Raw genomic sequence first — 25527 nt, forward strand, 5'->3', positions numbered from 1 at the left:
TTCACCTTGGCTGGTGTGCATGGCTCCCCTCCTCTGAGTCAGAGAGCCCTGTCTGTGTCATCTGCATCACCTGCGGGCTGTGGGAGGGCTGGTGGGGGCCTTCTGACCACACTGAACAGGCCCCAGGGGAGGCTGAGTGGCAGATTTCAGATTGCATATGAGTTAACAGAAATTTATCAAATCTATACAAACCTCTTCTGTCAGATTCCACTGTGCACAATGTACAGAATGTTTAAAATAAAGATCATTTTCAAAACGTGTGATGTTTAAAGGTGCATACAATTTTCTGGAAAAAAATTAAACTAGTGTTTTTATCAACCTTACCTGCCATTTGTGGTACAATGTGTAAAGCTCCATTATTTAACTCAGTCAGCAAAGGAAGAGGCAAAACCAGGGAGGGCAGTTGGAAGACTACGGCAGATGGTGGCTTGGCCCGTGATACGGTGTCAGTGGAGGTGGTGCTAAGTGGTCAGATTCTTTTTTCAGTGTTCTTAGACCAAGTTCAATGTTGGAGGGTGGGGTTAGTGTTTCCCCATACCAACAACCAGGACCTCTCTGGACACCAGCTGGGTGCCCTTCGATTCAACTCAATTCAGACGCCGTCTACCTAGAGATAGTATCAGATTCCACAGGCTAAGGGTTCTGTCGTACAACACTGCCCCCTTCACCTGCAGACACCAGCTGCAAGCTCAGGCTTTTCCCTGGGCTTCTGACTAACCAGTTACAAATTGGGGGGGGGGGGGGGGTCCAGTGACCCTCCTCCAATTCAGGATGCCCATCGAATATCCGGCTTATTACTTGCACTTCTGACTGACTAGCTGTAAATAAGAGGTTCCCATAACCTCCTCCCTGGCTTTGATTAATTTGCTGAGCAGCTCACAGAAGTCAGAAGAACATCTTACTTATTAGACTGCCCATGTATTAGAAGAGGATAATACTCAGGAAGACCCAGATGAAAGAGATGCACTGGGCAAGGTATGGGGAAAGGGTGCAGAGCTTCCATACCACCCTCAGGCATGCCCCTCCCCGAAAGTCTCTACTTGTTCACCAAGCCAGAAGCCCTCTGAACCCAGTCCTCGGGGATTTTTAAGGAGTCTTCATTACATAGGCATGATTGACTTAATCATTAGCCTTTGGCAGTTGGTTCATCCTCCAGGTCTTCTCTCTCCCCTGCAGGTTGAGGGTCAGCAAGAGTGCAAACCTTTACGTGTTTGGTTCTCTGGCAACCACTATCTTTAGGTGGGGTCCAAAAGCCACCTCATTAACATAACAAAGGACATCTTTATTGCTCTCATCTCTTCGGAAATTCCAAGGGTTTTAGGAGCTCTGTGTCAGAACCAGAGATAAGACCGAATACATATTTCTTGATATAAATCACAAAATCGCAGATTTTAACCCTTTGAAGGTGGAATCAAGATAATTTGCTGTGCGACGTGGGGTGCAAGCAGAGGAGGTGAACAAAGGATGGATACCTCTAATGACATGGCCATTTACTGAGGTAGCAAGAAGTATAGGTTATAAATAGGAATTTGATGGTTGTCAGCATGCAAATCACATGTAATGCTTTGAAACCAGATGAGATTACCATAGGAGAAAGTGTACACAGAAAATAGACGAGGTCCAAGCGATGAGTCTTGGACCACTCGCTCCCGCATAAAGAAGATGATCAGGAGGAACCAGCAAACAGAGCTCAGAAGAAGCATCTGTAGAGGTAGGAAGAAAACTTGCAGAGTCACTTATCAATTAGAATAGACTGAAAAAACGAACCATCTGATTCAGCCATGGGTGCAGGTGGGAGGCATTGGTCACCTTCATGCCTTCCATGCAAGCACATCGTGCAAATTACTTCATTTAGACTCTCTCATGTTTCTCTTCGAAGCAACCTCCCAAGGGATGTTTTACTACTATCCCCAGTTTCCGCCGCTTGCTCCCACTCTTTCTATACTGTCAAGCCATTTTAAAATAAATAACGCTTAACCATTGTTTCTTAACCAAAATAAAGTATTTCATACCTTCAAAATTTAAATGAATTTGAGGGTCTTAACTTACTGAATACATTATAGTGAAAATATCTACCAATCTAGGAACTGATTCTTGGCTAGAGCATCCCCCCACCCAAGGGGAAAAAATTCACAAATTTCCCTTAATAGCTATTGAATGACACATTGACTAAATAGTGAACCATAAGAGAAATTTGTGTAAGAAAGAGTCTTTAGGGTTTCTGGTTTGAGGTGCACATTAATTCAACTGTTTCATGAAGGTGCTTCGTTCTTCCAGCAGTTTACACCCACTTCCACTTGAAGTTCCGTACCCTCGACCGTTTCTGGAGCACTGTGACAAAGCAGATCCATGGGCTCTCAGTATAATGAGATGAGGGAGGTCACGTGATGCTTTTGTGTCACACATGTGCAGCTGTTAGATGTCGTTTCAGCTCATTAATGCCCTGTCACATTTTTGATTCAGAGGAATTATTTTTAAAATCTGGGTAGGAAAAAAAATCCTTTAATTGTGGTTTCCCAATGATGCCATTGTGGAAAATGGGCTTGAGACTATGTTATTTAGTTATCTCATGGAATTTCAGTTTCCAATATAGGTTATTACTGCTAACCCACAGTTTTACCTGGAAGTGGAGAAGTCTGTGATGACTGATTCACCAGTCCACACTCCGCCTGCCCCCTGGTGAAGGGCTGGCTACTTCTGCTTTGAGACCTTCCAAGCTAAGGCGTTAGCATAAGGGTAAAAACTGTAATTGCGGTGACTGCAGACCATTGAGACTTTAGATGCAGAGGATCTGAGGGTAGCAATATCTACTTTATAAATGTAGTCAGGCTGAAGTTCTCAGGTTTCCCGCTGGTAGGAAAATGGAGCCAGTAGTAGTTGCTTCACCCAATAGTTTAGGAAGAAGCTGTGCTTATGAACATAAATATTATTTTTTCTTAGGACAACATGTTTGTTGAAACTGGTCATCTCTTTTTCCATATTTGGGCCCAGCCAGAATACTGCTGTTGCTCAGGGTTTTCCTGACCATGAAACTCGTGGCATTTGAAGTTCAGGTTCAGGTTTGAGCCTTGGAATTACGGCTTTTAAGTGCTGGCTGATAAACACTGTTAGCTTTTAATACTGGACTGTCATGGTGATGGGTTGCATAGATATGTCAAGTTTTATTCAATTACCATGCTCTTTCAGCAAGAACCTCTCAATATTAAGATGCGATCGGAATACAATTGGCTACCTTCCCTAAGATTTCTCACTTACATATATAATCCGCATTACCCACACAGTATTAAAACATCTGTTCTTGAGTAGGAATGCAAGCATTTGCTTTTCTTTGCTGGCTTAAAAATAATTTAAAAACATAACCCAGATAACTTTTTGGATGAATCAGATAAGAACAGGGGGAAGGACAAAGAGGCATGTTTAAATGAATTGTTCCAGGGCATTCTTGTGTCTTTACAGAACCTCCCGTCAGTTGTTCCTGGCAGGCATTTCTGTCTGCGTGCCCTGTCTGCCTCTTCAACTCTTTAGAAGTCAGAACTATGGACAGTATATCAGCTTGACGTTATATAAATGTGATTGGAGATGCCTTCAAGAAGTACCGTAACATAAACTGAACTCCTTTGCTTACGTTACCTGGATTATTATTGTGTTGTTCTTTTGTTTTAAATAACTACAACAATAAAACCTAGTCTGCATTCCTAAGTCTCCTGTCAGGTATGAATGAAGTGAAAGGCTCCTTATCAGTTTGAAATGTACTGTATGCATTTGGCCAAGAAAGCTGCAACATAAATCTTTGTAGGCCCCAGAAGTTTTGCAGCAGTTGCTATGTTACTCAAGGTAAACATTTGTATGCATGTATTTGTCCAAAGAAGATTCATTGTAAATGTTGTATTTTTAAAGTTACACTTACCAAAAAAAATTCTAATAAAAAGACAAGCTACGCATTTTTAGAGATAACTATTTATTGTCAAATTTTAAGCAGTTCAGATAGTACTATTCCAAGCAAGAAGTCAACTTTTTATTTTTAAAAGGAAAAGATGGTAATAAGTGCATAAAATGTTTAAGGTAGGCACACTAATATACAAAAACACTAAAATGTTGACCTTTTCAAAAGTAACACTGCGGAAGTCAGTAAGGGAATTTACTCTTGCAGCCTAACTTGCTGTCTTGAGCTTGTAACAGATTCATGTGGTTATGACTTTGTCGGAACACAGGGGCTACCACGTAGTTTTCAATAATAAAAGTATAGTTGTTCTTCAGTCATTCTTTTATATTAAGTTCACTTTTTATTGTCCACACTCATGAGGATTTGTGTGATACTGCTGGGTTACTTAAGAGATTCATAATAACAAATTCTCAGTTTGGCTATGTTTTGGCAAGGGAAATGTCTCTCCGTTGATACAGAATACTTGATTTTTAAAAGCTAAGATTCACAAAATTACCACAAAGGTGATAATTTTGGCCTGTTTTGTTCACAGTCCCTACCTCATAGGCTTTTTAATAAATCTTTGTTAAATGATTTAACAGACATAGTATAATATTAACCTTTCTTGCTGCTGTGATAAATTTTTCACTTGAGAAGTCCATGACAACATTTATTAGTTTTCTGGGGCTGCTGTTACAAAGTGCATCCCACAGACTGGGTAGCTTAAGCAGCAGAAATTTATTTTCTCAAAGACCTGGAGGCTAGAAGTTCAAAATCCAGGTGTCAGCAGGATTGGTTTCTTCTGAGGCCTTTCTCCCGGACTCGGAGGTAGCCGTCTCTCCCTGCGTCTTCTTCACATGGTCTTTCCTTCGTGTGTGCCTGTGTCCAAATTTCCTCTTCTTACAAGGACCAGTTAGGGCTCATCCTGATGACGTCATTTAACTAAATTATCTCTTTAAATGTCCTGTTTCCAAATACAGCCTTAATCTGTAGTACTGGGGGATAGGACTCAACGCAAGAATTTTAGTGGGACACAGTTCAGCCCATCACAGGGTGTGTATCCATATTTCTCTGAAACATGGTGATATTAACTCTCAAAGCATAAACCTGTTTTTTCTGATTTTTAGAACCATGCACCTTTCATTCATAAGCTAGCTATGTTTTTTCTAGCTCTATTTGTGTTCTGAAAAGGCAAGGTAAACATGTATGTACTCTCAGGACTGAACAAAAAAAAAAAAAAAACAAGTCAGTGTTGGATTATGTTTGTTTTACCTGAGAGTGTTTCCCAAAATTCACTGATAAGCTAGAGCAACAAAGATTTAAGGGCAAAAAGAGAGAGCAACCTCAGCCTCACCACAGCCTCACTAAGTAGTACGTTTGTTTTTGAAGCTCTGGATTTTGCTGAAGCTGTGTTGGACTTTTTTTTTTAATTGAGATATAATAGAAGTATAACTTGTGTGAATTTAAGATGCAGACATGTTGATATAATACCGATTTATATTTTGCACCGTGATTACCACTGTAGTTAACACCTCTATCAAGTCATATAATTGTAACATAATTATCGATTCTATTTTGTGGGGAGAACAGTTAAAATCACATTTCTTTGCATCTTTGAAGTATATAATGCAGTATTTGATCAACATCTCCCCAGTACTCCACCCCCAGGCCTCTGCACCACTGCTGTAGTCTGTTTCAGGAGTTTGGCTGTTTCAGGTTTTACATCTGAGTGAGATCACACAGTATTTGACTTTCTCCCACTGACTTACATCACCTGGCATAATGCCCTTAGGGTCCATCCATGTCCTCCTGGCTGAGTAATATACACTGTTCCACATCTTCTTTACTTAGTCATCTATTGATGGATACTTAGGTGGTTTTCTATTTTGGCTGTTGTTAATAATGTTGCAGTAGACCTGGCCATGCAGAAATATCTTTTCCGTGTCTTATTTTCATTTCCTTTGGGTGTACATATCCAGAAGTGGGATTGCTGGATCATATGGTAGTTCTAATTTTAAATTCTTGCAGAACTTTCATACTACTTTCTATAGTGGCTGAATAAATTTACATCTCTGCCAGCAGTGCATGAGCATCTTTTGGAAATGACACCAAAGCACAGCAATAAAACCAAAAATCTAACAAGTAGGACTACATCAAACTATAGAGATTCTGTACGTCAGAAGAAGCAATCAACAAATGAAAAGGCAACTTGGGGAATGGGACAAAATATATGCAAGTTATGTGATAGACAAGGACTTAATAACCCAAATAAATGCATACAGAATTCATGCATCTCAATAACAAAAAAAATAAAGATTAAAAACGGGCAGAGAAACTGAATGGAAGTTTTTCCAAATGGCCAATGATATGTGAACATTCATGAACGGATGCTCAGCGTCACTGGTCACCAGGGAAATGCAAATCAGAACCACAGTAAGAGGTCCTCTCAACACTTGCTAGGATGCTACCACTGAGGACATGAGACAGAAAGTGGTGGCGAGGATGTGGAGAAAATGGACCTCTGGCAATTATATAAAATTACATAGAATTCTGAAATTTAAAAACTAAAACAAACGTAGCCACTGGGCTTAGCAGCCAACATTGACAGAGGAGGAAAGGGAGGCCAAGAGGGGTTACAGTATTGGCCCAAATTTTCTTTCCTAAACATGAGCAGCTCCAGGACTACAGTGCAGGCGCCTTGACTCCTGATCAGAGTTCTTCTCTCACATCACGCTGTCACTCAGAATGACTTTCAGCAAGGAGTTTAAAAGACCCCATTTTGTATGCAACCCTTAACACACAATACTGACATTTTAGAATGGCGTGGTTTGACAGGGTACTTCATTGCGTTGAGACTTTGGATTCCCTTTATGCTCTTTCAGGATCTATCCTTCCAAAGTAATGCACCTGAAAGGTCTGTCTAGCCGAGAACTAGGTGATCCACCCAGGTCCTCACTGCTCCCCTGCAGGTAATAGCAGAAGAGCTTTTTTCTGGCTTACTAAAGTGAGAGGCTGTTGACTTAGCTGTTTGCATTACGGAACACCGAGAAGTGCTCTTCATTGCTGACCATTGTCACCCACTAAATAGTCTTAGAACAAATTACAACTTAAGTATCTATTTTCAGGGTGACTAAAAAGAGATAGGGGATGGGGGGAATGTGAAAATCCAACCCAATTTCAGTCACTTAGCCCGAGCATAAGTATTGTTAGAATTTTCTAGACACTTAAATAAAGGGTAAAAGACTTTGAGCCTGTACTAAAAGAGGAATTTTGCATAGAGGAAAAATGAAAGCTTAACAAAAGGAGAACTTTTTGTCCTCTGACCTTTTTTTTTTTTCCATTGCTCTCCCTTTTCTCTGAAAACCCCTTTAGACAACTTAGAAAAGCAGAACTTTGAAAGCGAAGGACTTGGTTGTTCCTAGAAATGATGGGTGGAGTGGCGGTCATGAGAAAGCCCTTAAGGAAAAGCACCGCTTCCCTGTTCTGTCCAGGAGTTGATTCTTTGAATCTAGGGGAAGTGAGTTGATTTCCTCTCCTGTTTTTTTCTGGGTGGATGCAAACTTCTGTGTGTGTGTTTAATTGTCAGTTTATCTTATTTTAATTTAAATATGTAAAAGCTTGCAGGTTTATAACATCAACTAATACGTGCTTGCAGTAACATATGCTGAGTGGTTTTCTCCCAAGTTTGTCATGTGAGGGGATTGCGGTTCTGATACTTCATTGAACCTAAGGTGTGCATGCTGGGTCCATCCAGTGTTGCAGGCTTATATTGTTTTAGTTTCTTTTGCATGAATACTCTCACCTTTATTTCAGCAGTGTTGATTTCAGTGGGACCTGTTTATTGCTTCAAAAGGAATGCTGTACACAGAGTCTCCAACACATGTGAAAAGCAAAATAAGCTTGAAAATAGCTTAAGTAACAATTTTGTAGTACGCCTAACTGGGCACTGTGACACGTTAATGAATAATATGTACTTTCTGTATTAGCTTTCTCTATATTTTGGATTATGATACATTCAATTTGTTTTACATCGTCATAGACAGGAGTGATACTCAGTTATTCTTTCAGTATTACTAACCCTTCATTTATACTTTACATAAACATATACATTTTGGCTTATTATTTTTAATATGCAGATATTTTACATTAACCTTTTCATGTTATAAATTTAACCAATATTAACTAAATTGGTTGATTTAGCAATGGGAATTTTTATTATATAATTGTTCACTTATGCCTCTAACATAGTTGCTAATCACAGCTATCATCGATGTCAAAGCCATTTTGCATTTCTTGGACAATTTTTTTAAAATCATGGTAATAAATAGGAATGTATTTAATTTGGTTTTTGGTCTCAAAATTTAGATATAATAATTGGAAACATCTTAGTACTAATGTTTTAGCCACAATGTCAACATTATGGAAATTAGATCTCTAAAATAAGAAATTGTTAACCCAAGGCTTCCACATTCATTTTTGCCAACCATTCTGTACAAAAGTGCACCCTTTCACCCTCTGTGTACAGCTGGGACTCCGTACCCACAGAGCCTTGAAGCCTCAGCAGGCGTTGGGCCTGCCTCAGAGCACAGCCCTCCTAATTTAAAGAGCAGCTTCTGCTTTTCGAGCTGTGTGCCCACAGGATAGCCCAAAGAAGGGATGTTTTTCCAGTGGACACAATTGAGATATATGGGACAATGACGGCCCTGTTATTGAGGAAGTTTTCATGCATGAATTGGGTTTCAAGAAAGGCCATTAAAAATGGTAAAGATTTATTATGTGGATCACAGGAGGGAGAGTTTTGCATATGGGAGAAGGGGAACAGCGATTAGCATGGGTGGAAGTACAAGGTCTGAGATGAATCTGACATGTGCAGTAGTTAGTGAAGAGGCTAGATTGATTGGAACAAAATGTGCCTGTCTTTGATGAATAGAGGATTAGATGAGAAAGGTCCACAAAGGTCATTTTGTAAGGATCCTGGGTACAGTGGAAGGAATTTGGATTTCATCCTCCAGATGAGAAATCACTGTAGGCATTTATCCAGATTCATCACATGATCAGTAATAACTTATTTTAGGTAAATTAACCCAGGGTTATGCAGCATAGAACAAAAGAAATAAGGAAAGATTAAAGGCAAGGAGACAAAGTTAGAGGATGCTTCATACAGTACATGGTTTTCATATTTAGCTCAGGATCTAATGAGAATGAAAAGAAAAAGTTGATTTGATAGTTTTTTAAATTATAACAAATGTTATTGTTTTTACCTGAGCTCTAAAAGCAATCCATATTTATTATAAAAATGTTGAAAGTGTAGGTATGTATATGAAAGAATATTAAAACCTACCCATGTTCATTGAAAGGATAGATAAACACTCAACATTTTAGGCACTGTTGATTTTTTGCTTTGTTTCAATTTATGTATGTTGAAGCTTTGGTATATTAACACTATTTTTATATAGCTTTTTATTTTTGTCATTTACTACATAGTAAACATTTATTTCTTTTGTTAATAAAATTTCCAGAGGACCTCATTTTTTATGTTTGTACATTATTTGAATTCATGAGAGGTGTAATTAACTATTGCAACTGTTATTAATTTAGATTTTTCCAACTTCTTGTTATTATAAATAATACTACAGTGAACATCAATCAATATAACTGTGTTATTTCATACTCTTGTTCTCCTCCACAAAAAATTAAATTAAAAAATAATAAAGAAACCAAGTTGAGCATTTGTTCATTTATTTATTTTGCCTATTTTGATTTCAGTTCTGATTTACCACTTACTTCATGTTAAAAATTGGGAAGGGTTCTTACTGAAGATTTATAGAAATTATTGCCTCATTTTGTTGCTTGCCACTTAAAATGATATGTTTTGATGCACTGTTCTATATATGGGCATTTAAGTTTTTTATTTCAAGCAATACTGTGGTGAATCTCATTGCACATGTTTTCATGTACAATAAATAAAAAAAATGTAAACCTTAAAAGTGAATTACAGGGATTTGGAACATGTAAATCTTCAACTCCAGGATCTTATGTAAACTAAAGCACTTTGTATTCACTTCTGCATACAGAGCAGAGAAATTTCAATTTACCCAAATCCTAGGCAGTCCTTTCTTTTAAATGCTTGCAAATCTTATGTACATGAACTAATATCTCATTTTGTTTTTCTTTTCTCTGACAACTAACGGATTTTAGCATGTTTTTATATCTGTTGACCATTCAGGCCTTTTGCCTGGAATTAGCCCATTTTCTATTAAGTCATTTGTCTCTTTTTTTGTAGACTCTGGACCCCAGCCCTGTGAGAGTTATATAGTTGCCCAGAGTGTTCTTCCAGTGTCTGTCTTTTAAACCTGTTTATAAAAAAAAATTAGGCAAATTTATCAAAGTTATCTTTTATAGTTTGGATGTTTTCTATCTTGATTAACAACTCCATTGTCAAAGGTATTTCACCTAAATTTGTGACAATACTTTACGAGTATTTGTGACAAATACTTTATTTGATGCTCATTCGCATAACTACAGAGTGATTTTCCAGATTAAGAAAAATGAAAAGTGAAAAGCAAGCAAAACTTTGATAAACTGTGTTATAGTTTCCATTGTAAGTCTATAATTGGACCCTGGAGATGTTTTTGTTTTTTTTAAGCAACGCATTTTGTTTTTATTTTGTTTTTATTTAAGCAACACATCCACCTTAGTGTGTGGTAATGATGTTAATGTCTGTCTCATTGACTGCCCAGAAAACCTATTAAGAGTTCATCTACATGAAGCCTTGCAAAATAATTACTTCTAACTGGAGTTGAACACAGTTTGACATCCCGTGTATTTACAGTCTTAGTGTACCTAACTTCTTAAGTCCAGAAGGAATACATTGTCATTTTAAAACAGTTAACATAGGATTCCTTTTACTTTCAGCAATTCACAGAAGCTGTGAGTCCTTCAGTGTTACCCCCTTCTGCTTTGCCACTGGACCAGCTTAATAACGCTGTCACTGCCTTTAGTACCTTGGAAGATCTTATTCGGTATCTTGAACCAGATAGATGGCAGTTGGACTTAGAAGATCTATATAGGCCAGGTTGGCAACTTCTTGGCAAGGCTTTTGTTTTTGGAAGAAAATCCAGAGGTAAGCTCTCTCTTCAGATTAGAATTTCATTTAGTTTTCTTAGCAGCTAATGTTTCAGATTCTTCTGTCATAGCTTCTAATGAGTAGAGTTTAAAATTCTCCAGTAATAAATTGAAATAATCCACTTCAATAACATTTGAGCATATTTACATATTAAGTAAGAATACATACAAAAGAACTCAATTATAACTCAGTGGGTGTGGAAGATTAAAAGGGATACTTTTGATGACCATTCTTGCCATTTTTTAAATTTAAAAATAGTAGTTTGATGAAGCTTTTTGTTATATTTTGTAAGAATCATTGCTTATTCAAACCTAGTATCTGGGGTATATTGACGCAGAGATTCAAGAGAGATCACCATAGCTGCTAAGAAATTGCGTTTGGGGCTAGAAAAAGGGAAGCTCTATTAAGTTCACTATTTACCATGTCTCCTAGGGTCAGGATTATCTTAACTTTTATTTCCAAAGCCTAGAAACTTTTCTAAATAACACGAAAAATAGCAGTGACTCACCATAAAATAAAACTAGCAGTTTCCCAGATAGAATGCGTAGAAGAAGGAACCCCACCACACCAGTTTTTCTCCGTGTAAGCTTCCTTCTGAAATTATCCCTTTTGACCATAAGAGCATGTATCTTCCTTCAAGAGTATAAGAGTTGGTCATTAAATGTAACTCCACATGGTGAAGAAATAGAAAATATTGTTAACTGGGTTGGCTCTAAAGTTAGCTAACTTCCTAATAACACTAGAATTGGAAAGCATCCATATCAGACACAAATGAAAATAAAGTAGAAATAACTGAATATTTATAATGCAATCAAAAAATCTGTTGCAGTCTGTCAGAAACATTGAAATCTACCGGGCGTCACTTTAGAGAATGGAATGACGGAGGAGGAACAATATTTAGTTAATTTGAGCGATTCACAGGGGCAGATTGCACCAGACTTGTTCTTCTAAGTCTTGTCAGGAAGAAACCTGATTCCTGCCCTTTCCTGCTGAGAGTTGCAGCCCTTCAGGACGAGCAGCTTTAATCTCAGCAGGTCGTGTGCAGACTTGCCCAACCATGGTATTTTGCTATGCCAACAGACGAGGTTTCCTTTCAGCGATATTTGAAAGCGGTGTTCAAGTCCATGGGCAGCCGAATCTTGTCCAGATGCTGAAAGCTGTTACATATTTATAAGATTTGATCTTGATGAATAACTTGATGAATAACTTACGAACAATACTTCCCTTCCCTCCCACTTCGGAACAGGAAAATGAAGATCTACAAGTCTGGCTGAAACACTCATGAATAGAGCCTTTGTTAGCAAATTTGAAGGAGGTTATCATGTTGATCGGTTAAAAAGTAGAGGGAGTAAGTCAGGTTCTAAGCTGAGGTCTAGTTTTTTGACAGCTGATCTCAGGATTCGAGCCTAAAAATCTCCCGTCTAGCCATATGCCTTTATGCCCTGTACCTCTTCATGTGGTGATCAGTGAAGATCTAGCATATATTTAAAAACATGCAGCACTGAAACAGATCTTTCAAATATTCATTTAGCACTTTCCAAATTGAAGCTCTTTGCAGTTTGCCAAGACTATTAACTTTTTAAGCATACAGTAAGTGTGAGAAAAGCAGTGTATATTTTTGGAACTTTACATAAACTAAAACGCAGGTGTGGGATAACATCTATATAGACAAAACCAACTTCCCTCCCAAGAGTCTTTCTACAAAGGAATGAGGAGTAAAACGTTTAAAAGCTTCTAATTAGACATCGAAATAGATTTTCCACAGAATAAACATATCACAGTGTTACCACATTCATCTTAGAAAGACCACCCTCAGATTGCATTACAGTAATAGAATATTCTTGGGCTGAATATCTCAAAAGCATGAACAACTAACAGTTGAATGTGAGCATATTTTCTTCAGTCAGTATTTTTTAAGTAAAGCTTACAATATTGATGAATCTAAACAAGAAAATCTGCATTAGAAAAACTTTCATTGGCATCTTGCTCAAAACCATCCTTCTGCAAGACAAGTTGGGAGGTAGTTTTGAAAAGAAAATAGGAATTTGCTGAGTTTTACTTTATCAATATTTTTCAGAGGAAAACATCCATAATATTAAGTTTAAAAAATGTATGCATTGGGGCATGATCTTTCTTTCCCTGTTTCTTTTTTTTTCCTTTTTTTTCTTTTTGCCTAGAAATTCTGCACAGTGTTTAGAGAATTTATGACCCCAATTTATAATCACAGGACTTATTTTAATGAAACTTAGATGGGTTGAAGCCTTAGAAGCAGGAAGTATAACTTTCACTTAAGATTACCAAATTTAAAATCCTTAATGTATTTTCAGCCCAGAGTGGACAGCATTAATGTTCTTCTGTTTGATTATTTTCCCTTTCTTCTTCTGGTTCAGGCTTTTCATTCATACCGTGCTACTACAGAAAAAAAAGTACCATATTTTCTAAGTCAGGCTTAACTAGTACTTGAAAAGAGCTTTTGACTTTTGTGTCAAACATGATAAATGAGTGGAAGCCAAGTTGAAAGTGTGTTTAAATTTTCACATTGTAGCAGGTATCATAACTTAGTTCACTTGGGAAATCTATCTAACCTTTTATTGTGGTTAAGTAAACATTTTAGAGTGAACATACACAGTCTCATTTTCTAGTTGCATGAAATAGTGTGTTTAAAGCTATTTGAGGTAGATGAATATCCTTTCAAAGCTAAGAGCTTCATTCACATTCTAAAGAAGTATAAATCTTAAATGAGCATTGCAAATTTTGGCAACCGACCTTCGTATGTGTGTGCATGTTTTAGGTTTTCTTCCTTCCGACCCAGATAGGAGCTTCTATAGAAAAGATTCAAATAAGCTCATATATAGCTTAAACAATAAAAGAGCGATATGTACATATACTATTAGTTCAGCAAAATGAGTCAGGTAAAATATGTGACATTTAACCTAGTTATCTCATTAATTTTATTAGAGATAAGTTGGTCTTTTATAGCACTCAAAAGAATGAACTCATTTTCCCTTAAATATGCAAAAGCTTTCACAGGATCATTTTTCATATTAAAAGGAAATCTTTAGATACTTAAATAAAACAGAGATTTTTCTACTGAGTTAGAAAAAATAATTTTTAACTGAATAAAATGTTGAAATGAACCTATTGAGTTAGCATTTCTTGGCGTTTTCCTAAACTTGACCAAGGTTTTAGTCAGTCATATAGTTTATATGTCCTATAATTTATGATTGCATATGCATAACTTACAATACATTTTTAAAAAATACATCGGCTCCCTTTGGCATTTTAGAAAAATTTGATTACATATACAATATAACATAACCAAGAAAATAAGCATTTGGTCTGTAATTACTTTGTCATTTTAAAATTGTTTTGAAAAGGTGGTACTTAATTTTTAAAACTGAATTACATAGTGATGATTATTATTTGAGGCAGTCTGTAAACAGAAAATAACTTTTATTTTCTTTCAATTTTTGTTATAATGTTTCCAATACTAGCAAAAGGTATTTAAATATATTTATTATATTATAAATAATTTTCCTAAATTTTAATAAAACCTGAATTTTCTGATGGGAATAAAGCTCCAATGAATTATTATTATTATCCAAAACTCTTCAGTTTTGTTGGAATTGTTTTTATTTGGATATTTCTAGGAGGAAAAAGGCAAAGCTATAAAGCAGAAATTAAAATTATACTATAGATGCTTATCCTAATAATAAACTACTATTTATATATTATAGATTAATTCATATCAAACATTACATGACATTTTTGTATAACTTTACTAAAGTAGTATCATTTTGTAGTTAAAAACAATGGTTCTTTGAGAATTTACTGCCATAATCTGATGAAAGGATATTTTGTTTCGTCTTGACAAATAGGTATTCTTTTAAAGAATAAAGCACAACATAGTTAACCAACTTGTTAAAAGAATAGAGACAATGGTTATACATTAGATATTTCTTCTGTCCTTAGAAGAAGAATAGAATCAGAGTTAAATTAAATTTTAAAGACCAGAAGTTCTCAGTGCACCAGGAGCAGCGCTTTCCAACAACCTATTTTCTTTTAAAATGTATCACTTTTTTTCATTTCATGGTCCACTCAGCTGTCTTCAAAATTTCATTTTATTCATTTCCTTTTGACGTTTTATGATTCTTATTGTCAGAAAGAGTATAGAAAGTTCTGTTGACAAGTTTCTGTACATTGTTCTTCATGAATTGTGTGAGCTTCTGATGCCTTTAAAAATTGCATTTATTTGTTAATCAGAGTACTCATCAGCTTGCATTCTGTTCTTCCCTCCAATAGCCTCCTTGTTTACTTTTTTTTACTAAGGTTAAAAGGTGTAGCCCTCTTTTTCCTCTGTAGTTTCCTATTTATAGCCCTCAACTGTTCTGTTGGCTCTGTTCTTAATATTGCACAATGACATCTCTTTATTGGTCACTAAGTCATAATGAAGCTTTGTTTACTATAAAATAGAAGGTCCAACTTGCAAGCTGCATAGCTTCAAAACTTAGTTAAAATAAGAAGGGATATTGTCAGGATTATTGTTCATGAAATAGTTAGATTTCTTTATGAAAAGAGTTTAATAAAATACATTCAGGCTCCAAACATAAATATCTATTGTTTTTTTCTTTCTTTTATGCCATGCAGTGGTGGATCTGAACCTTCTAAAAGAGGAGGTAAGATTGTACAGCTGCACACCTCGTAACTTCTCGGTGTCCATAAGGGAAGAACTAAAGAGAACCGATACTATTTTCTGGCCAGGTTGTCTCCTGGTGAAACGCTGTGGTGGAAACTGTGCCTGTTGTCTCCACAATTGCAATGAGTGTCAGTGTGTCCCAAGCAAAGTTACTAAAAAATATCATGAGGTAGGTATATCATTTTCTTTTGGGGTTCCTTGGAGTGTTTTGTTACTTTAAAAATAACAAAACAGTGTATCTGAAATGATTTTTTGGTTTGAGATGATGTGGCATTAATAAAAAAAGTTTTACAAAATACTTTATGTTCTTATGTTCTAAAATTGGACTTTTACCTCAAAAACCCAGACATAAGCATGTTGGAAGCTTATCCTCTGATAGTACACCATGGGCAGTCAGTGAAATTTTCTCTCATACAAAAACCAAAATGTTCTTTAATAGCATAACACATGGGTAAAACTTCTCAACTGTCAAAAATATGAAGGGGAATGTTTTAAAGAGAAACTTGAAGATGGATTATTGTCTATTTTGGAGAAAGAAGATCTTTGGTATTTATTTTTCCATTTGGGGCAATGTGGGCACATAAATCCCAAGAAGACTTGCTCATAATTATACCAGTCTTCCTATTATTCATGGTTTCCCAAATAGCACGTTAAACCTTTCATAGATTCTTTGCCTCTTTATCTCTTTATGGAATCAAGAAAAACAGAATATTTAATCTCAGTTGTTGTTTTTCAGACTTGGGAACCTTAGAATTTACATACTCTAAATTTTCTTTCCTTTTTAAATATTTTATTTATGTACTTTTAGAGAGAGGAGAAAGAGAGGGAGACAAACATGGATTGGCGGCCTCTCATGTACCCCCACCTGGGGACCTGGCCCACAACCCAGGCACGTGCTCTGACTGGGAATCAAACCAGCAACCCTTTGGTTCACAGACCGATGCTCAATCCACTGGGCCACACCAGCCAGGGTCAAATTTGCATTAGTGCTACAATATCCTGAATTCTATGCCACCATCTCTCCAAGAGCATCATGTAGCATCCCTATATCAAGAAGCAGTCCATTCCTGATGAGTCCACTTGGATTTTTACAAAACATTTACATTATACCAAGCCAAAATCTGCTTTCCTGACTTCATTTCAGTATAGCTTCATTTCATTAGCTTTTATTTTTTCCACCAATATAATAAAAATATCTGCTTAATAAATCAAATGATTATTTTTTGTCATTGCATAAAGACATCAGTGAAACCCTTATCTCTTAGGTGTTGTAAATAGGGAGGGTAGCACACATTGCCCGTGATCTGGCTGCCCTGCCCTTCAGCAACATTGTATCACAGTTGCTACAGTAGAAGACGAAGCACTGCATTCCAGAAGACAATGGACCCTGTTTCCATCCTAGTTTTGCCATTAACTTGTAGCCATCACTAGGATACTTAACTTCAATAAAGTAGTATAAAATATGACAATTCTCTGTGGCTTTTCCTAGCTGTTTTTTTTTTCCCATAATTACTGGATAACATTTTTTAGTAGCTAACATCCCATACTGGAAGCCTGTGATTAGAAATAGCACTATTTACTGCCATTACTCATGTTTTACTTTCATTTCTAACTGCATTCTTCTAAAGAGCCTTATGCTGGGAACAGTCTGCACTCCAGTTTCAGGAAGTAGATAGTCATGAACTTGGGGGCTCAGGGAGCTCCCCTCAGCCCCGGCCATGCCCACAGACCAGCCTTATTGCTGCTCCAGGAACTGGGATGGCTAGTCCAGAAGAAACCCTTAATATAGTAGTTCCCAAACAGATTAAACTTAAAATAATACCTTAAAAGCTAGGCTAATATTAGAGTTGAATGGCCTACCATAAAAGGACATAATGAGAATAGGAATTAAACTTGAGTGATCCTTTCCCACCTGAAATCATTCCATTCTGAACTTTCTAAAGCAGGTGCTTACAAACAGAGTATATTTGGGGACCCTATTTAGCCAACAAGTCTTGGGTCTATCACCACCATTCTGAGATCTATAAAATCCAGACCAGTTGTATCAGCTTTCTTAAAGCAGCTTATTACATGCTGATTCCGTATAATACTTTTGGTCTGATAAATTGGTCTGCAGGTGAAGCCAATCCTCCTCCATTCTGTCCTTGTAAATTTTTTTTCCCAAATAACGTTAGTTTTAGGGTTATGCAGGAAGTTGCCACAGAACTTGTAATATCTGTTTTAAAGTCTCAGGTGAGACTCTTGTGTGGGGAGGGGCTGTGGGCACTGCTTACAGCCTCGCTGGCCTTCTTCCAGAATGACATTAATCCATTACTCTCTGGTCTTTGGGTGGGGTTGATCACGTATGCATTGGATGTGTGCACATATCTACCTTTAGGTGTGTAGTTATATGACCATCTGGTGCAGGTTTCCACATCTCTAATGTGGGTGTGCAGAAACATTATGTAGTACCTCCTTCATCCTTCTTACACATATCTCCAACAATAACCAAGTCTTAATTTTATCATTAACTTTTCTGTTAATGATCAAATTACCCTGTGGATGGGGGGAGGGTTTTTATTTGGTATAATTCATAATTTCTGAGGGCTGACTTTTTCTCAGTCTTATATTTTGGAAATAAGTTCTTCATCTAATATTACTCCTGAATAAATGAAATTACTTCTTTTTTAATTTATTTTTTAGAGAGGGAAGGGAGGGAGAAAGAGAGAGAGAGAGACATCAATGTGTGGTTGCTGGGGGCCGTGGCCTGCAACCCAGGCATGTGCCCTGACTGGGAATCGAACCTGCGATGTCTTGGTTCGCAGCTCATGCTCAGTCCACTGAGCTACACCAGCCAGGAAATGAAATTATTTCTTAAACTTAACTTAAAGTATTATCAGAAGTGTTAGGTCATTGAATACCTTTCATTTGAATCTAAAGATTTAACTTATTTGAAAAGATGCTCTTCTTGGGCTTTAATTCTTTTCAATGAGCATTGTTTCCATTTTCACTCCGAAGACCATCCCACCTCAAAGAGAAGGCAGAAGCACAGGCGGAGCCTAAAAGTTCTCCTTCACCTATCTCTGCTGTGACAGTCTCCCTCAGTATTAAGCTGAAAATATTTGTTGTGTTCCTACAAATATAAATAAATTAATATACTCTTTTGGTTTCCTCTAGCACTGTCATTGGGTTTTGTTCAACCCTGATCAAAAATGAGTTTAGAAAATTAAAAGGCTCATAAAACATAAGAATATTATTGTTATAATGTTTTAATGTAATATTACAGCATAATATTATTAAGATTCGTATTGCTTTTGTATCTATCACCAGATACTTTTTATTAGAAGGCATTTTAGCCCATATCCCTATCTATCTATCTATCTATCTATCAATAAAATTTCCTTAATGGTGTTGCTATCTCCCAAACAGGATTTTTCAGAAAAGTGAAACAGGAACTTTACATATGTATAAACCTAGATACTTCCTCTTCCTAAAACATTTTTTAGTTTCCTGCCAATCCCAGTATAATTAGTTCATCCTTCTTTGTGCATGTGTTGGGTTTGAAAGAGCTCTCTGTTAGAGAACTTTCACTATTTCATAATTATTGCTTATTTTTCTTTGTTACTACCAAATTGAGGACTAAGGAACAAGAAAGTGTCGTGCCTAAGAGCACAGTACCAAACCAGACATCCAGAGTTTTGAACATGCCATTTGTTAGCAACGTGACTTTAAGCAAATTACTGAATCCCCTTGTGCCTCCATTTCCTCACCTGTGAAGTGAGCTTCCAACCCTCGTCCTTTATCGTGAGGATTCAAGAAGTGATCTTTATAAAACACTTAGAACAAGGTCCGGCACATCGCAAGCCCTTGATACAAACTAGCTTCTCTCTCCCTCATCTTTATTTTTCCCTCTGTGCCTAGTCTTATTCTTCAGTGATAGCAAATGATTGACAAAGATTTCATGAATTTGCCCAGAGGTCGGAAGGGTATTCTCTTTCTGGCAAGAAGATCTGTAGGATATTCTGACAACAAACCCTTTTTGTTTCTTTTTTCCATTCTTAATGCCTAATGATTTTTACCTCGTTTTTATTTTCACGTATTTAATTTTATTTTTTCATAACATCAAGTACATTCTTCCTTTTTTTTTTTTTTGCATAGATCTTGTTCTTGGAGGGAAGTATTCCATGTAATTGACTTACTGTAGTAATGAGTCCCAACTGCAAGGTTCTGTGGCCCCCCCAGAATGTAAGGGCACTTTGCACCCTTTGGGCAAGGGTACATCTGCATCTGTTCCTGGATGCCTCTTTCTGTACCTAATCTATTCTTTCCCGTAGTCTCTGGGTTTAGCTTTTCCCTGGATTACTTTTTCATGAACTTGTAATTTTAGTTTGAACCTTTCCCTCAAAATTTTGTGAGGCATGTTTCTACCTGGTTTCTTGTGTCATAAACTACATCCTGAAAACGAAATTATCATCTTTAATATTATCCAGGACCTGCCGGTCACCTTCCAAGTCCGCCTTTCTCCTCTCTGGTTAGAACTTTCAGATAGACTTAAGAAGGAAAACGATAATTATGGTCCCACCACCATGTCTTAGAATTTCTTACCCAAGGCTTTGGCATCACTAGACCACTAAGAGATTCTTCTGCTCTTTGTAAATCTCCACAGACATGTGTGGATGAAGACTGGGGGGAGAGCAGGGGATTGCATTTGGTGAATGCACTTGACCCAAGCAGTGCTAGAGAAGGGAGGACTGCAGGACCCTAGCCTCGAGTCACGGGCAGGACTGCGTATGGCAGCCTCTCTAACTTTCACATTTCTTAGTGGTTTCTTTTTCCCTGCTAACTGGAAAAGCATATACAAGTGGAGCTAGGAATGAAAATGTTTGGCTATGCCAATATTGCAGTTTATCTGTCTACCTAGCCTCAGTCCAGAAACAATTTGTAACAAGGGTATGATAATAAGATACAGCACAAATACCTTAGGAGCAGTTCATTTTGACGCCATCTTAAGTTGTGCCAAAGAGTAAATATGTACTAGACACATGAAAAGATAAATTCAATAGTCATTGAGCTGAGTTTCACATTAAAATAATACTTTTAAGTAATTTTTATTCTAGAATTATGAAATGTAATTGAAAATCTAATTTAAAAGCTGACTGTTATAGTTATTGCAAGACTTTACAGTTTATCTTTTTTTACAAAGAAAGTTACTAAAAGAATAGAATGTATGGCTGGTAACATGCATATTTTGAGTCTTTATATAATTAGTATCTATTACTCTGATAATTCATGTGTGGTTGAAATACAAATACTGACAATGTCACTTCTCTCTAAGCTTCTGTTTACTCGTGTATAAAATAGGGAGAGTAGTTGTAAATTACTTCACAGAATTCTTGTGAGTTAAAGTATGTAAAAACCTTATTATAGTGGCTAGCACTCATAAGCATTCAAAAAATGTTAGCTAATTAACCTTTGGTATGCTCACAGTCTCTAAATGAGGAATACATTCTCTATTTTTAAAAATCTTCAAGGAGAACAGTCATAAGACTTGACTTGTGCCTTTTGGGATTAATGAAAATTTCCAGGAACTTTTAAAAGTTGCTCTATGTAGTTGTCTGTGTTGTACCCAGAAAGCCAACAAGCAAGAAAGACAACTTCATGTTATCATGTGCTCTAGTGTTTGTTTAGAATCCAAACATCATTTCTAAAAATTTATTATTTCTATTTTATGAAATCAAATGGGATACACATTGAATAGGTAGTTGTTTTCCAGGACCTCAGATTATCTTTTATAGAATACATAGCTATGTCCTTTTGTCACAGTGTTGAAAGGAAATATGTTTAGCATCAGTGCCTATTTTGCTGTATATCTTATTAAAAATCCCAGCAATCCAAGCTGCAAGTAACTTCATAAAATACAGCCATTATTGTTATTGCCAAATCTCCATAGACTGCACAGTAGGATCCAGCTGCAGAAAGTTAGCTGTGACGGAGGCTGATGTCTATGAAGTACATCTAATCCATCTCATCAAGTTTATAGAGGACTTGAAGTATAGCCAAGAAAATTAATGAGTGGCGTAATTGAGCTAACTCAGCTGCAGAGTGATCATGTTTCTCTTCACAGTACAGCAGTACTTGCATGTATTGCTTCAAGTATAAATATTTGTTAAATGCGTGAATAAATGAATGAGTGTGAGAAACTACCAAACAGAAAAATTAACAGTGCAGTAGTGGTTCCAAAATACTTAAGGTGAAATCCTCTCTCGTGTTGTTCTATGAGTAACATAGAGATTGCTTAGTGAGTTTTTCAATTTAAACACTGTCCTTTATTCTGAGGCATCATCCTCCCAAAATTTTGGTATTAGAACATTCTTTCTTTCATGAAAAATTGATCATTTATGATTTTGTTTGAGAGGCAGGGGAATGTATTCATAATGCCTTCACTAGAAAAAAATAATAAAATGTGTAGGTCTTTGATGGACCCCACATTTGTTTCCTGAAATTATACTTGTCTGCGAGATCATTAATGAAAGACCCTGGTTGATTTTAACGGTGGTTTACACTGTTCCTTCCTCCAGGTCCTTCAGCTGAGACCAAAGATCGGTGTCAGAGGATTGCATAAATCTCTTACCGACGTGGCCCTGGAGCACCATGAGGAGTGTGACTGTGTGTGCAGAGGGAACACAGGAGGATAACGCATCTCCCCATGCAGCCTTCTCCCAGAACAGTCCAGCTCAGCGGCTGCTTCTGTTAGAGAACTGATGCGTTATCGCCATCCGTAATCTCAGTTGTTTGCTTCAGGGACCTTTCATCCTTCAGGATTTACAGTGTGTTCTTAAAGAGGAGACACCAACCGGATTTAGGAGTTGTGCAACAGCTCTCTTGAGAGGACGCCCAGATGACAGGAGAAAAGGTCTCGGGGCGTGGAAAAAATATGAAATGTTGTAGATCACTAGCTAGTTACAGAGTTACCGTGCACTTACTCAGCTAGCTGTGTTCTATGTTTCAGTTGTCTTGATATGACTTAGGTTAATGTCAGTACAGGAAAACAAAGTGTGTGCAAGTGAGCACGTGATTCTATTGCCTTGCTTATTAACTCTTCAGCTCCATGTTCTGGGCCTAAAATCACAGAAATCTGGAATTTTTTTCCTTATATTCACATATATAAACAATAGTGTTCTATGGTCTACAAACTTGGTTTTAAAAAAAGAAACTGTGTTGCTATAAATCAAACTTGGGTCATGCTGATAAGAAAGACTGGATTTTCCATATTTCTTATAAAAATTTCTACCATTTAGAAGACAAGAACTACATTCAGGGTTTGGAAGAGACAAACCTGAAAAGAAGAGTGGCCTTATCTTCACTTTATAAGTTGGTTTATGTGTTTTATTGTGTACATTTTTATATTCTCCTTTTGACATTATAACTGTTTGCTTTTCTAATCTTGTTAAATATATCTATTTTTACCAAAGGTATTTAATATTCTTTTTTATGACAACCTAGATCAACTATTTTTAGCTTGGCAAATTTTTCTAAACAGAATTGGTATAAGCAGAGGAACACAGATGATATAAAATATTGTTGTTCTGACAAAAACACACACATTTCATTCTTGTATGGTGCTAGAGCTTAGATGAATCTGCATTTTAAAATACTGACGTGGGAAATAAGTAGAATTTGGTAAGTGGCAAAGGCTTTTCAAAATAAATAAGTTATCATATCCGTGTCCACTCCTGTTATTGAAGATGCAAAGAAAAGGTGACGTTCGAGAGAACAGGCGTTCAGACCCAGTCATTACTAACCCCCAGCCCTTACCGTGCGAAACGTGAGCCTAGCTCAGAGGAACAGGAAGCACCTTGGAAACAGAGACTTGACAGCGTGTGCTCTGCTGTCCTGGAGGAACACATCCTATTTATTGTGATGTTCTGGTTTTATTCTCTTCAAATTCCGTTCCACACACTTGTATAAATACATGGATATTTTAATGTACAGAAGTATATCCTTTAACCAATTCACTTATTGTACTCTTTGGCAATTGAAAAGAAAATCAGTAAAATTCTTTGCTTGTAAAATGCTTAATATTGTGCCTAGGTTATGTGGTGGCTATTTGAATTAAAAAATGTATTAAATCACCAAATAAAAGAATGTGGCTATTTTGGGGAGAAACTGAGTGTGTGTGTGCGCGCGCAAGATTTGTCTCTTAAACGCCCAGAAAATGAAAAGCAATCGTGTTGTGTTACCATGAATGTTCATTATGCAAAGACTGAGGTCCGTTTAAAAGACAGATAGAAAAGGGAAGATTTCCATTGAGGCTTCCCTGCCTCCTGTCTCCAAAGCTTTTGAGCAGTACTTTTCTTTTTCTTACTGATCCGGATACTGATTTCTGGTCAATTAAATTGCAAATGACTTGAAAGTTGTTCTGTGATTTATGAAATGCTTAATGATAGATTGCATGGCAGTATAAAACTGGGGAAAGAAAAACTCTGTAACTTTCCACTCATGATTCATTTTCAATGGCAAATCCTAAATGGGGCGAGCCTAAATGGATTTGGCATATGGATGAATATATTTTATGTAAGACATTTCGAGGTGTGAATCCTCAGTTTCCATTGTAGATTTCTATCCAGAGCTGGTTCTTATCTCTGCCTTTCAACTTGCCTGACACACTGGGGCCCAGGGCCATGCTGTCCTCAGACACTTCTAAGTAGTACTTTTCTGGTGGCTACTTTTCCACCTGGCAGCCCTACCTACCTGTGCCCAGCCACATGAAAAATGTACACATCCATATCCTGTGTTATTGACTTACCTTCTCATAGTTTTGTCCCAGCCTTGTAAAGCCTACTAGATAACAGCTTCAGTGAGATCCTCTGAAAGTACAATGCTTGGAGTCTTCCTCTTGGCAATGCACTACTCTTGTTAGCATACTATAAAATCTATAAAATCTTATCATAAATGAACTGTGTTAACTGTGTTTAAAACAGCATTTCCAACCATTGAATGAAGCATCTTTCCCTTTTATTTTTTTAATATTTACTTTTAAAATATATTCTATTGATTATGCTATTACATTTGTCCCATATTCCTCCCTTCACTCCCCTCCACCCTGTACAACCCCTCCCACCCACATTCCCCCCGTTCAGTTCATGTTCATGGGTCATACAGGTAAGTTCTTCGGCTTCTGCATTTCCCATACTATTCCTACCCTCCCCCTGTCTGTTTTCTACCTACCATCTATGCTACTTATTCTCTGTACCTTTTCCCCCTCTCTCCCCCTCCCACTTCCCTGTTCATAACCCTCCATGTAATCTCCATTTCTGTGGTTCTGTTCCTATTCTAGTTGTTTGCTTAGTTTGTTTTTGTTTTAGGTGTGGTTGCTAATAATTGTGAGTTTGCTGTCATTTTACTGTACATGGTTTTTATCTTCTTTTTCTTAGATAAGTTTCTTTAACATTTCCTATAATAAGGGCTTGGTGATGATGAACTCCTTTAACTTGACCTTATCTGAGAAGCACTTTATCTGCCTTTCCTGGGTTGGAATACTTCTTTCCAGCCCCTTCTTGCCTGCAAGGTCTCTTGAGAAATCAGCTGACAGTCTTATGGGCACTCCTTTGTAGGTAACTGTCTCCTTTTGCTGCTTTTAAGAGTCTCTCCTTATCTTTAAACTTGTATAATCTAATTATGATGTGCCTTGGTGTGTTCCTCCTTGGGTCCAACTTCTTTGGAACTCTGAGCTTCCTGGACTTCGTAGAAGTCTATTTTCTTCGCCAGATTGGGGAAGTTCTCCTTCATTATTTGTTCAAATAA

At 37.0% G+C, this 25527-nt stretch overlaps 1 protein-coding gene across 2 annotated transcripts in view; it reads left to right on the forward strand.

The window, feature by feature from the left end:
* Positions 1–23889, forward strand: part of PDGFC (platelet derived growth factor C) — a 168195-nt gene extending 144306 nt beyond the window's left edge. For both annotated transcript variants that reach the window (XM_028521946.2, XM_036031972.1), the window contains 3 exons: positions 10838–11045; positions 15696–15913; positions 22302–23889. In XM_028521946.2, the coding sequence (XP_028377747.1) occupies positions 10838–11045; positions 15696–15913; positions 22302–22418 (543 nt within the window). In that variant the 3' untranslated portion in view covers positions 22419–23889. The remainder of the gene's footprint in view (positions 1–10837; positions 11046–15695; positions 15914–22301) is intronic.
* Positions 23890–25527: the final 1638 nt, after the last annotated feature.

Source organism: Phyllostomus discolor, chromosome 8 (assembly GCF_004126475.2).
Source record: "Phyllostomus discolor isolate MPI-MPIP mPhyDis1 chromosome 8, mPhyDis1.pri.v3, whole genome shotgun sequence".
Classification (NCBI taxonomy): Eukaryota; Metazoa; Chordata; class Mammalia; order Chiroptera; family Phyllostomidae; genus Phyllostomus; species Phyllostomus discolor.